This window comes from Eschscholzia californica, unplaced genomic scaffold (genome assembly GCF_041429995.1).
Source record: "Eschscholzia californica isolate CP2 unplaced genomic scaffold, dmEscCali1.0.p SCAF_4, whole genome shotgun sequence".
In the NCBI taxonomy this organism is placed as follows: domain Eukaryota; kingdom Viridiplantae; phylum Streptophyta; class Magnoliopsida; order Ranunculales; family Papaveraceae; genus Eschscholzia; species Eschscholzia californica.
The window spans coordinates 41,500,392-41,512,193 of record NW_028238461.1 but is presented as its reverse complement, the minus strand read 5'-3'; the positions used below and the strand labels follow the sequence as shown (position 1 = coordinate 41,512,193).

Sequence of the window (11,802 nt, the reverse complement as noted above, 5' to 3'; positions counted from 1 at the left end):
TGTTTGAACTAAAGCTTTACTTTCTATCTATACTAAATAGCAATTGTAATCTCAATATTTAAGGTATTTATATGTCAACTAACAAAAATATTACTTAGCAAATTATATAGTTATATACCAAAAACTAAATCCATAGTTGTTTTCGCTTGAAATCTTCGTATCTAAATGACAGTCTCTTCATATAGCAATGTTGACGCACGGAAACAAAATAACACATAATAAATGAAAATTAATGAAAGAGTATAAATGAACATTTGATTAACATATTAAAAAATAACGTACATTCAACAAAAAAGTCAAATAAAGGGTTTAGAATCTCAAAGAAGTATATAATAAACCTAACACCCAAGAACCTAACTAGCTAGTTCAAGTATACCACAAAGACAACACCTTAACAAAAATACTACTTCAAATGCGAAGAATAACTTTCAATTTGATTAAGCAATCAAATTTGAAAGGTGAGCAATGAAAACTACCCTTTAAATTTATTGGGGATAAACCAAAGATATAATCTGCTCAAACCCTTTAATTAAGATTCGATTGAGATCCGTTGAATCAAAGAAAAAGACAAAAATGGATAATAATAGAAATTCAAACTATTTGAATGTATAAAATCACTTGAAGTAAAAAAATAAGTCTTTAAAAAATTACCATGAGGATAAATCTTGTTATCTTGGAATTAAGCTCAGATAAAATCAATCTGGATTCTTATTGAACAGGAGATAGACAACATTATTGGCTTCAATATTACTTTGATGCATATACAGTTATGAAACAATAGCTGCACGAATAGTTCTACCAAGTTATTAGGAAAACGATATAAATATGTGATTACTCTGTGATACATTAGGAACGTACACACCGAATTATTAAGAACATAATATAAATAAAGTATAAGAGTGGGTCAGCGTGAGATACAAGAAATTCTAATTTGTAAACATCCTAACATGAATCTTCAAAATATCTAACATTTCTTTACAAAATCCCGAACCTCGTGCCATCATTATCATAACAGAACTTGTTGCAGATAAAAATCTTCGGTCATTTGAGTTTAAAAATGAACTATAAGTACACCAAAGTGAGAACTTTGTTAACTTAAAAATCAAGTGAAGAGGTATCATAACCTTAAAACATTTCAAGTGAAGCTCGAGGGGAATGCCAACTTGCACAAAACGAGACAGACAGAGAGAAATAGATAAAGACAAATAGAAGGAGATAGAGTTCTAGTCCTTAGACCACAATCCAAAGAAAACTTAAAATGAAGTGCGATATTTGTCTTTGAGTGTGATACACTAAAATAAATAAGAGAAAGATGAACAGAGAAGCATAAACCTTCAACAATGCTGAAAATAGAAAGAAAAAAAAAGAGTAATATAGAGAACGAGTAATACGAAGAACTCAGGTGTCATAAATTATAATAGAAGTTGGCTTGAGGGGTATTTCTTCGACGAAGGGAGAAAGGTTGACCCAAATCTCTAAGAACATTTTCTTGAAACCCAAATTTGAATAACTTAGAAAAAGGTCGAAAATGGAAGCTAACCAAATAGAGAGAAATAAACAACATATGTAAGATACCTCAAGCACATTGAATATTCAATCGAGTTCTCAGCCAAATTCACGGAGCACATATTAAAATTGGGTTGTAAAGAGCATTAACAGTTATGCACAACATGGTAGGTTTACCTCTTTCAATTGTGAAATAACAATCTAAAGTGTGAATAAAGTTAGATGCGTCAATCAGTGATGATGATGACATGTAACTTTAATTTTTCTCCAACATTACATTGTCGAAGGTGAACGGATGTTCTCGAGAGGATCGCATCCTTAAGAGGGGGTGTTAATGGTGATTGGATGTTCTCGATTACTCCTTATCGAATGCGAGGATAAGAGTACTCCAGATATGCGATTCTCGCACGAATGTGACATTGCTCCTTGCCATTAAAAACTCCTTATATCCCTGTTCTTGCATATCTGGAATTCTCTCATCCTCACCTTACAAGGAGTAATAGAAAAACATCCAATCACCACTAACGCCACTCTTTTAGAGACTTTGAGCTTTTGTCCGTTCATAGTAGCTGAACCAGCTTAAAGACTCGTGGTTACCCCTCTATGAGCTAGGTTAGACTCCGATGACTACGATTTCTTTCCTCACTTTAGTTATTTTTATTTATTCCTTAAATACTTCCATAAAATAGAACGTCGAAGTCCCTTTGGCTGTCACCACCCTGGTGTCCCAGGGCTTCATGGTCTCTCTTCGACTTGTTTCCTTTCTCACATGTCTCCTATAAATGTCGTCGGTGTCCACAAATATAAGATCCAATCAGTCAACCTGATTGTCAACTAGACCCGTCGATCCGTTGACCATCAGTCTTTTGACCGTAGACATATTTTACCGTCTACAACGAGATGCTCGTATACAATTACTGTTATACCTAGTAAGTAGTAGAGTAATTTTCATTGTATTATTGAATGGAAACAATGCCTTTATATAGGCAATGTGATTAGGATTTACATATGGAAAGATTGTGTAAAGATTAGGATATACACAGAAAATATTGCTACAATATATATAATATATATTATTAACCTACTCCTATGCTATTACCCCCCCTCAAGATGAAAGGGCTAGGGAGCACCTTGAGCTTGTTTCGAAGAGCGATGAAGCGAGGTGATGGGAGACTTTTGGTAAAGCAGTCTGCTGTTTGTTGAGATGAAGAGATGTAGTTCAATGTAAGCAACTTAGAAGCAACCAATTCCCGAATAAAGTGGAAGTCTAAAGCAAGATGTTTGATCTTCGAGTGAAAAACCGGGTTTGAAGCAAGAGCGAGTGCAGAGACATTATCACACCATAGACGGGGTGACTGTGGCAAAAAATACTTGAAATCGCGAAGAAGAGAGCAGATCCATACAACTTCAGCTGCACAATGAGCTAGTGATCGATATTCCGCTTCTGTAGATGATCGAGAGACTGTAGGTTGTTTCTTGGCGGACCATGAAATCGGAGTATCACCAAGAAAAATAATAGAACCACTTGTCGAACGACTGTCAGTGGGAGATCCGGCCCAATCCGCATCAGCATACCCATGAAGGAAAAGATTAGAGGACTTAGAGATAATGAGACCGAAATCTATAGTGCCCTTAATATAACGCAATATCCTTTTAACAGCGATAAGATGAGTCGTTGTAGGCTGGTGCATAAAAAGGCATACTTGACTCACAGCATAACTTATATCAGGCCGAGTCCAAGTGAGATATTGGAGAGCCCCAACAAGACTTCGGTAGGATGTAGGATTCTCTAGAGGCACCCCCTCATGAGGAGTGAGTTTCGTACTAGGAGCCATCGGAGTGGAACATGGTTTAGCACCATCCATGTTAGCTTTAGTCAAGAGATCTAAAGCATATTTAGATTGGTTGAGGAAAATGCCTGATTGATCTCTCTTGACCTCCAAACCAAGAAAATAATGGAGATCACCCAAATCTTTCATTGCAAAAGAAAGGCCAAGCTGTTGAATTAAAGATTGGCAAGCGACAATAGAATTTCCAGTCACAATAATATCATCTATATAGACTAGGATGTATAATAAAACTCCATTGTTAGAGTAAATAAAGAGAGATGAGTCTGATAGAGATTTGCTAAAACCAAGTGTCATGAGAGCATCACCAAGACTCTCATACCAAGCCCGAGGAGCTTGTTTAAGACCATAAATGGATTTGTGGAGCCTGCATACATGATTGGGAAAATTAACATCTTTAAAGCCCAAAGGTTGTTGCATAAATACCGTTTCATGAAGAGTACCATGAAGAAATGCGTTTTGCACATCTAGTTGTCGAATAGACCAATTAAAATTTACAGCCAACGTGAGAAGAACCCGAATAGTAGTCGATTTAGCAACAGGACTAAAAGTCTCTGAGTAATCAACGCCTTCTTGTTGGGAAAATCCCTTTGCTACCAATCGTGCCTTATACCGTTCTATACTACCATCTGAGTTTTGTTTAACTTTAAAAACCCATTTACAACCGATCACATTTTGAGAGGGATCTGGAGGAACAAGAGACCATGTACCAGCCTTTTGAAGGGCTTGAAATTCCAAGTTCATAGCTGACAACCATTTTGAATCCTTTGCCGCCTGAGTAAAAGAAGAAGGAGTTGGAGGGATAGAAACAAGTAGCAGAGCAGAAGGGATTGGGTATTTTGTAGACAAAAGAGCTTTTGGTTTAAAAATACCAGCCTTACTCCTTGTAATCATGGAGTGAGAATTAGTTAGAGAAGGGGCAGTTATAGAACTAACCGTAGGATTTAAGGTCTCTGGCAAAGTGGTGTAGGTTGAATTGGAAGCATGGGTAAGTGGGTTTTGGGAATTAATAGTTAGAGTTGGCATTACAGGAGGTAAGGTGGGTGGTGAAGTAGATATAGGTGTGATGTATGTTGAATTGGAAGGGGTGGGTGAACTAACAAATGGATTGGAGGGAGTTTGAGAAGATGATGAGATTGACTGATCATTATGATTTAGTGAGGGAATAGAAGAATTGACCATTAGGTCATTATTGAGGGGCAATGGGACAGGTTGGGCAGTCTCAATAGATGGAGACAACTGAACATGGGTTGGAGAATCTGTAGGAGATGTTGAACTTTGAGAAGATTCTGTTGCATATCTTGGATAGGATAGAGGAAATAAAGGATTTTGAGAAATTACAGGTGCACCTGATGAAGAAGAAATCAGAGAGGAGAAGGGAAAGTGATCTTCATTAAAAACTACATGGCGTGAAATGTAAACACGCCCACTTTGAGGATGAAGACAACGAAATCCCTTATGAGAGCTACTATATCCCAAGAAGACACATTCAAGACTGCGAGGAGAGAGTTTAGAAGTGGAGTAAGGACGAAGCCAAGGAAAGCAAGAACAACCAAATGTTCTTAGGGAAGTATAGTCTGGTTTAGATTTAAAGAGAGCTTCCCAAGGACTTAAAAAATTTATGGAACGAGTTGGAAGGAGGTTAATGATGTGATTAGCAGTAAGAAGTGCTTCTAACCAATATTCTGAAGGAAGTTGAGCCTGAATAAAAAAAGTTCGAGTGATGTCAAGAAGATGACGGTGCTTTGATTCAGCGGTCCCATTTTGTTCTGGGGTATGTGGACAGGTAAAATGGTGAGTAATTCCCGAGTCAGACAATAGTTTAGCAAATTCTTTGTGCAAAAATTCCCCCCCTCCATCTGTACGAACAATTTTGATTGAATGACCTAACAAATTTTCTATTTTGCTTTTGAAATTTGAGAAAATATGTCAAAAATCAGATTTTGAGAGACAAAGGTAAAACCCAACAAAATTTTGAATAATCATCAATAATGTTTGCATAGTATTTGTAACCACTATTTGATGGTACAACTGCAGGTCCCCAGAGATCAATATGTAAAATTTCTAAGGGTACAGAGGTACAATTATTTGAAGGATAAAAATGAAGTTTCTTGCTACGTCCAAGATGACATTCTTTGCAAAAAATCGGTTGAAAAGTAGAAGCTTGAGGAAGTAAATGCTTGAGTTTCTTAATTGTCTGGAACGAAGGATGACCAAGCCGTCTGTGCCAGGTAAGAGTAGTAGGAGAAGACACTGAAAATGCTGAAAAGGTAGGCTGAATTGATGAAGAAGAACCAAAATGTAGAGGATAAAGACCACCCTCAGAGTGCCCGCGGAAGAGCATCTGGTCCGAGAACAGATCCTTAACAACAAAACCAAAAGGATTAAAAGTCAAGGAACAACAATTATCAGAATTAATTTTTGAACTGATAATAGATTATGAGAGGCCTTGGGAACATGTAAAATATTTTTAAGAAGGAATTTTTTGTTATTCTAGATAAAGGAAGTATTACCAATATTATGTATGGGCATACCTTCACCATTGGCTGCTGATATTTTTTCAGACCCATTGTAATTGGAACTAGATGCAATATTGGAGAGATCTGGTGTAACATGATTGGAAGCCCCTGTATCGGCAAACCAAGGATTAGATCCGAGAATATTGGCCGAAGCTAACATGGCAGCCAAATTATTTGGTGGAGCACGCCCTTGATAAGAAAAATTCATTCGATGATAGCATTCGGTAGCCAAATGTCCCACTCGATGACAGATCTGACAAACAGGTTTATCAGAATTAAATTGAAAATTTCCATTGGATTTCTGAGAGAGAGAATTGTTGTTGCTGAAATTAGGTTTGGTATTGCCCCTTCCTTTATTATGATAATTACGATTCTTATTTTGATAGTTGGATTGTTGTTGAAACTGAGATCTATATCTGTTATTAAAATTAGAAGCTAAAAAGGCTTGAGAGTGAATGGAGGTATTAACTGCTGCTTTAATTTTTTCAGAAACAGTGATCTCTTCACTAATAAGTAGATTATGTAGTTCGGCAACAGAGACAGGCGGACTTCGAATTCGAATGGAAGTCCCGAATGAATCGAACTCAGATGGCAGTCCTCTTAGAATACTAACAATCACCTCATTTTTTGATGCCGGGCTACCGGCTGCTGCAAGACTATCTGTGATCTTTTTTATATTGGATAAAAATTCTACCATTGTAGACGCCCCCTTTTTACATTCTCTTAATCTATCTTGTAATTGGAGAACATGGGCAGTAGAAGCTGCTGCAAAATTTTCTTCGAGATTTAACCAAAGTTCCCGAGAAGATGATGTTCCAACGACATATGGAATCACCGAATCAGAGAGAGTAGAATTCAACCATATGAGTAAGGTATGGTCCTCCTCAACCCATTTAATATACTCTTGATTGATAATGTTGGTTTGTCTATTTTCCTCATTAATAAATTGAGGTGGACATAACCTAGATCCATCAATGAGATCATATACTCTGAATTTCTTAAGCACTGGTAAGAATAGACTCTTCTATGGTAGATAATTGTCAGATTGTAGCTTAATAGGTATAACATTACCCATTGTATTGATTGACAATGATGTTATCCTAGGAGCCTCCATTAAAAATTAAAAAACTTGAAGAAAGGAAAAAAAAAATGCAAAGAGAACTGTGAAAAAAAAAACTCTATATTGTGAGTGGCTCGGATACCATAGTAGAGTAATTCTCATTGTATTATTGAATGGAAACAATGCCTTTATATAGGCAATGTGATTAGGATTTACATATGGAAAGATTGTGTAAAGATTAGGATATACACAGAAAATATTGCTACAATATATATAATATATATTATATATATTGCTACAATATATATAATATATATTATTAACCTACTCCTATGCTATTAGTAAGTGTAGTTGCTAAAGGGGTCGAAGATGTAGGTAGTAATAAAGATGAGGACAATTTGGATTTCTCTACAAGTTGTTTGAAGATGAACAAAATTGAAGAACACGAATTTAGGGATACATCTCCTATGTGATGACTTTGAGTTATTTTTCTAAGAGGAAAATAACATCTCCTTGAAAAATTATATAATTTTGAAGAAGATAATTTGAAAAGAAGGCCTGCCGCGGCTTCGGGGAATAAAGAAAATTCTCCGGGGAATAAATTCTCGAGGGAATCTAGATTTTTTTGAAAATTTTCTGGGGAATAATTTTTTATAGGGAATACAGAATACAGTTTTTTGAAAGTTCTCCTCAATCTCATCTGTTCTCTCTGCCACTTCATCTTCTCGACAACTCATCATCTTCTCCGGCGAAAGTCGCCGGCCGGCCAATTTTCTGGCCGACGACCTTCAAACATAAAAAAAAAAAATTAACTTTTCTCTCTCCTCTCTCCTCTCTAAAACAGATCTAGAGAGAGAAGGTCTGTTTCAATGGATAATTGGATTTTACCGCCAGCACTTTCTTCTTCCTTCTACTAAATTCTTCTTCAAGAAGAGGATTTCCTGCTCAAGAAAACCCATTAGAGCAAAACTTGAACAAAACCCCTTGGAGTATCGTAAGCTTGGAGATTCCGACCTTCAAATTAGTGAAATAACTTTGGGCACTGTAAAAATCTTATCTTTTCTAAAGCTTCATGCTGGGGTTTTTCTCTTCTTTGATTGTTTGATTATTTAGATGATATAATTTTGGGTTTTAGATTATGGGTATCATTTAATTCTTCATTTTTAAGCTTTAATTTTAGGTTACTTGAACTATACTAATGAGTAATAGACTAATAGTTCAGTCTGAAACTGTGGATTTCTCTCAAATTTGATGAGAGTAAATTTCTTTATGACCTATACAGAGTCTTACAGATCAGAGAATCTACCTATTTTAGATGATATAATTTTGGGTTTTAGATTATGGGTATCGTTCAATTCTATATTTTAAGCTTTAATTTTAGGTTACTTGAATTTTTATACTAATGAATAATAGTCAGTCTGAATTGTGGATTTCTCTCAAATTTGGTGAGATTTATCTTCTTGCTGACCTATACAGATTAGAGATTCTAACTGTTTGTTAATAAGTTTGCAAATTGAAACAAAAAAAGAAAAGTTTGGAGTTAGAATAGTATCCTTTTTCTTCAAATTCATCCGTAACACAAGTCGATACTATGAGGTAACAGGCTATGGTGGTTTTGAACGTTCGGTTGTGTTACCTTCTTTGGCTATCCACACCCAAAAACAAACGTCTAATCCATTGAAGGTCTGTTCGTGAGAACAAACCTTCTCTTTCTCTAGATCTGTTGAGAGAGAAAAGAAAAAAAAATTAGAGAGATAGAGAGAGGAGAGAAAAAATAAAATAAAAAAAGTTTTTTTTTTTTTTTTTTAATGTTTGAAGGTCGCCGGCGACTTTCGCCGGAGAAGATGATGAGGTGTCGAGAAGATGAAGTGGTAGAGAGAGGTGATGAGATGGAGGAGCCTTTTTTATAGCATCTTCTAAGATTAGAAGCCGCTACTACGACCCACTACTTTGTGACCAGCTTCCATTTTGGACCCCTATTTTTCATAAATTCAAATTTAACCTCCTATTTTTTATATTTTCATGTAAATGGCGTAACTACCCTTCCTAATTTCAAAATAAAAATATAAAAAAAATTATTTCCACCTCATCTCTCTCTCTCCACCTCACCTCTCTCTCTCTATCCACCTGACCTTTGTCTTCTCCGACGAAGGTCGCCGGCCAGAAAATGTTCCGATCAGCGACCTTCAAAAAAAAACTTTCTCTCTCTAAATACTCTGTTCCGAATAGACCTTCGAAAATCTGCTCGGAACAGACCTTCGAAGATCTGTTCGGAACAGACCTTCGAAGATCTGCTCGGAACAGACCTTCGAAGATCTGCTCGGAACAGACCCGTGAAGGTTTGTTCGAAACAAACCTTCGACGAAGGAAACCCCTTCGCCGGAGTATTTAGAGAGAGAGATAGAGATGAGAGTTTTTTTTTTGTTTGAAGGTCGCCGGCCGAAAAATTTGTCGACCGGCGACCTTCGTCGGAGAAGACAGAGGTGAGGTGAATAGAGAGAGAGAGAGGTGAGGTGGAAATAATTTTTTTTTTTAATATTTTTATTTTGAAATTAGGAAGGGTGGTTATTCCATTTACATGAAAATAGGAGTCCAAATTTGAATTTATGAAAAATAGGAGGCCAAAATGGAAGCTGGTCACAAAGTAGGGGGTCAAATAGGAAATAACTCAAAGTAAAACAACACATGGAAAAGAGAGAGTGTAAATAAAGGCCAGCGCTTTGGGGAAAGCTAAATAGTTTCCGGGGTGTGAATACTTGGTCAATTTTGTTTTAGGGGGAAAGCAAAATACTTCTCCACCTCACCTCACTCTCTCACCACCTCACCTCACTCTCTCTCCACCTCACCTCTATCTTCCCCTTCGCCGGAGTTTCTAGAGAGAGAGAGTGAAATTATTATTTTTTTTCTTCATGGTCGCCGGCCGGAAAATTTTCCGGCCGGGGACCAAATCGGAGAAGACAAAGAGGTGAGGTGGAGATAGAGTGAGGTGAGGTGGAGATAGAGTGAGGTGAGGTGAGGTGAGGTGGAGAGAGAGTGAGGTGGAGAGAGATTGAGGTGAGGTGGAGTGTTTTTTTTATTTCCCCTTAAAATTTATTTCCCCGGGAAATCTCTAAAATTCTACATATTCCCTCTAAAATTTCACACCCCGGAAACTATTTAGCTTTCCCCAAAGCGCTGGCCTATATAAACTATAAAAGTCATAATTTAGAGACGCACCTATCTCCCTGAAATTCTGAAACATGTAATAAAGATGCCATTAATTCACATGATCATGGGATTTTGGAATGTCTAAGTTAAAAAAAACAAGCGAGGAGAGAACTTATATAAAAAAAGTTAAGAAAAAAGAATTAGACCTCCATTAATGGATGCCAATAAAATAAAATTTTTAAAAAAAATTGACCTCCATTGATGGAAGTCAATGAAAGAAAGAAGGGGACAAAGAATGTAGATGGGTGGAGTTTGTAAAGAAGAAAGAAAAATAAGCTGAAAAGAGATAAAGGAAATACATCCAATAAGGGTATTCTTGGAAAGACATAAAAGTTAACCATCAGTAAATGGTCAACGGATGAAAACTTTAAAATGAGGGTCATCGGGGTATTTTAGCATAAACTAGGGGGCCACACAAGAAAATGGGGCATTTGGAAAATAACCCTATTTTTCTTAATTTGTTCCAACTGTCGTTTAGATTCCTTCTTTCCGCTATGTGATCTCACCACCCACCCACTCTTCCTTCCCTCATAAAACTCACCTTCTCTCTCTCTCCTTCACCATCTCCTTGATCTCGTTTTCTCTCTCTCTGTTCTATATAAACATCTATCTTTTCCCTCTCTAATGGCAGCTGAAGAAAACCAGCCCACTGTCCAAGACACTGAAAAACCTGAGCACAAACCAGAACCTCAGCCGAAAATGAGTGCAGAATCCTCCCCTTCATCAAAAGGTTCACCACCCATGGCTTCCAAATCCTCAAATGATAGTACCGGTCGCTCCGTTCTCTCATTTCTACTCATTTTTGTCATCTTAGCTGGTCTAACAGCTGTAATACTATGGCTAGTTTACCGTCCCCACAAACCACACTTTGCGGTTGTCGGTGCAGCCATTTACCAACTCAACACAACTTCACCATTACCATTCATGTCAACTACCATGCAATTCACAGTTGTTTCAAGAAACCCTAATAAAAGAATATCAATATATTATGATCATCTTACAGCTTATGTATCGTATCGGAACCAAGCGATTACACCGTCGGTGATGTTGCCAGAGTTGTTTCATGATAAGAAGAGTACTGTGGCTTTGTCTCCGATATTGGGTGGCGGAGAAGCTGTGGTTCCGGTGAGTATGGAAGTGGTAAATGGGTTGGTGAGTGATGAAGCTTATGGGGTGTTAGGGTTAAGGTTAGTTTTGATGGGGAAGTTGAGATGGAAATTGTCTGGTGGATTGAAGAGTAGAAAGTATGGAGTAATTGTGAAATGTGATATGCTGGTTGGTTTTAAGAAAGGGTTTTTAGGTCAAGTTCCTTTGCTTGGATCACCTGAGTGTAATGTTGATATATAGTTTATGAAAATATAAGCTCAAGCTTTTCTTTTGCAAATCAATCTCTCTCTCTCTCTCACACACATTTTTTAGCTCATTAATTATGTTCCAAGATCTTAGATCTTTCCATTTGTTAGTTCTTCTTGTTAACAAAATCTAGATCTAGATTAGTCCCACCTCTCAGGCATACATTCACCCCCTCAAACTACTTATTCCGACCAAACACTCAAACTTGCATTACTCCCAAATATCTTGAAGTCATACCAAACACTGAAATCTGATTTTACTGCAAGAAATTCATTTTTTCTCGTGAGAAAAAAAAAACGGTTTTCTTACC

The 11,802-nt window shown here is 36.9% G+C and overlaps 1 protein-coding gene across 1 annotated transcript; it reads left to right on the top strand.

Moving 5' to 3' along the window:
- Positions 1–10,592: 10,592 nt before the first annotated feature.
- Positions 10,593–11,523, top strand: LOC147544761 (NDR1/HIN1-like protein 26). Its single transcript, XM_086635945.1, has one exon. It carries the CDS (start codon positions 10,764–10,766, stop codon positions 11,484–11,486), a length of 723 nt encoding a protein of 240 aa, XP_086492071.1. The 5' UTR covers positions 10,593–10,763; the 3' UTR covers positions 11,487–11,523.
- Positions 11,524–11,802: the final 279 nt, after the last annotated feature.

What these genes read in the sequence shown, in the direction of transcription:
- LOC147544761 (XM_086635945.1), top strand. Translation starts at nt 10,764, where the DNA reads ATGGCAGCTGAAGAAAACCAGCCCACTGTCCAAGACACTGAAAAACCT.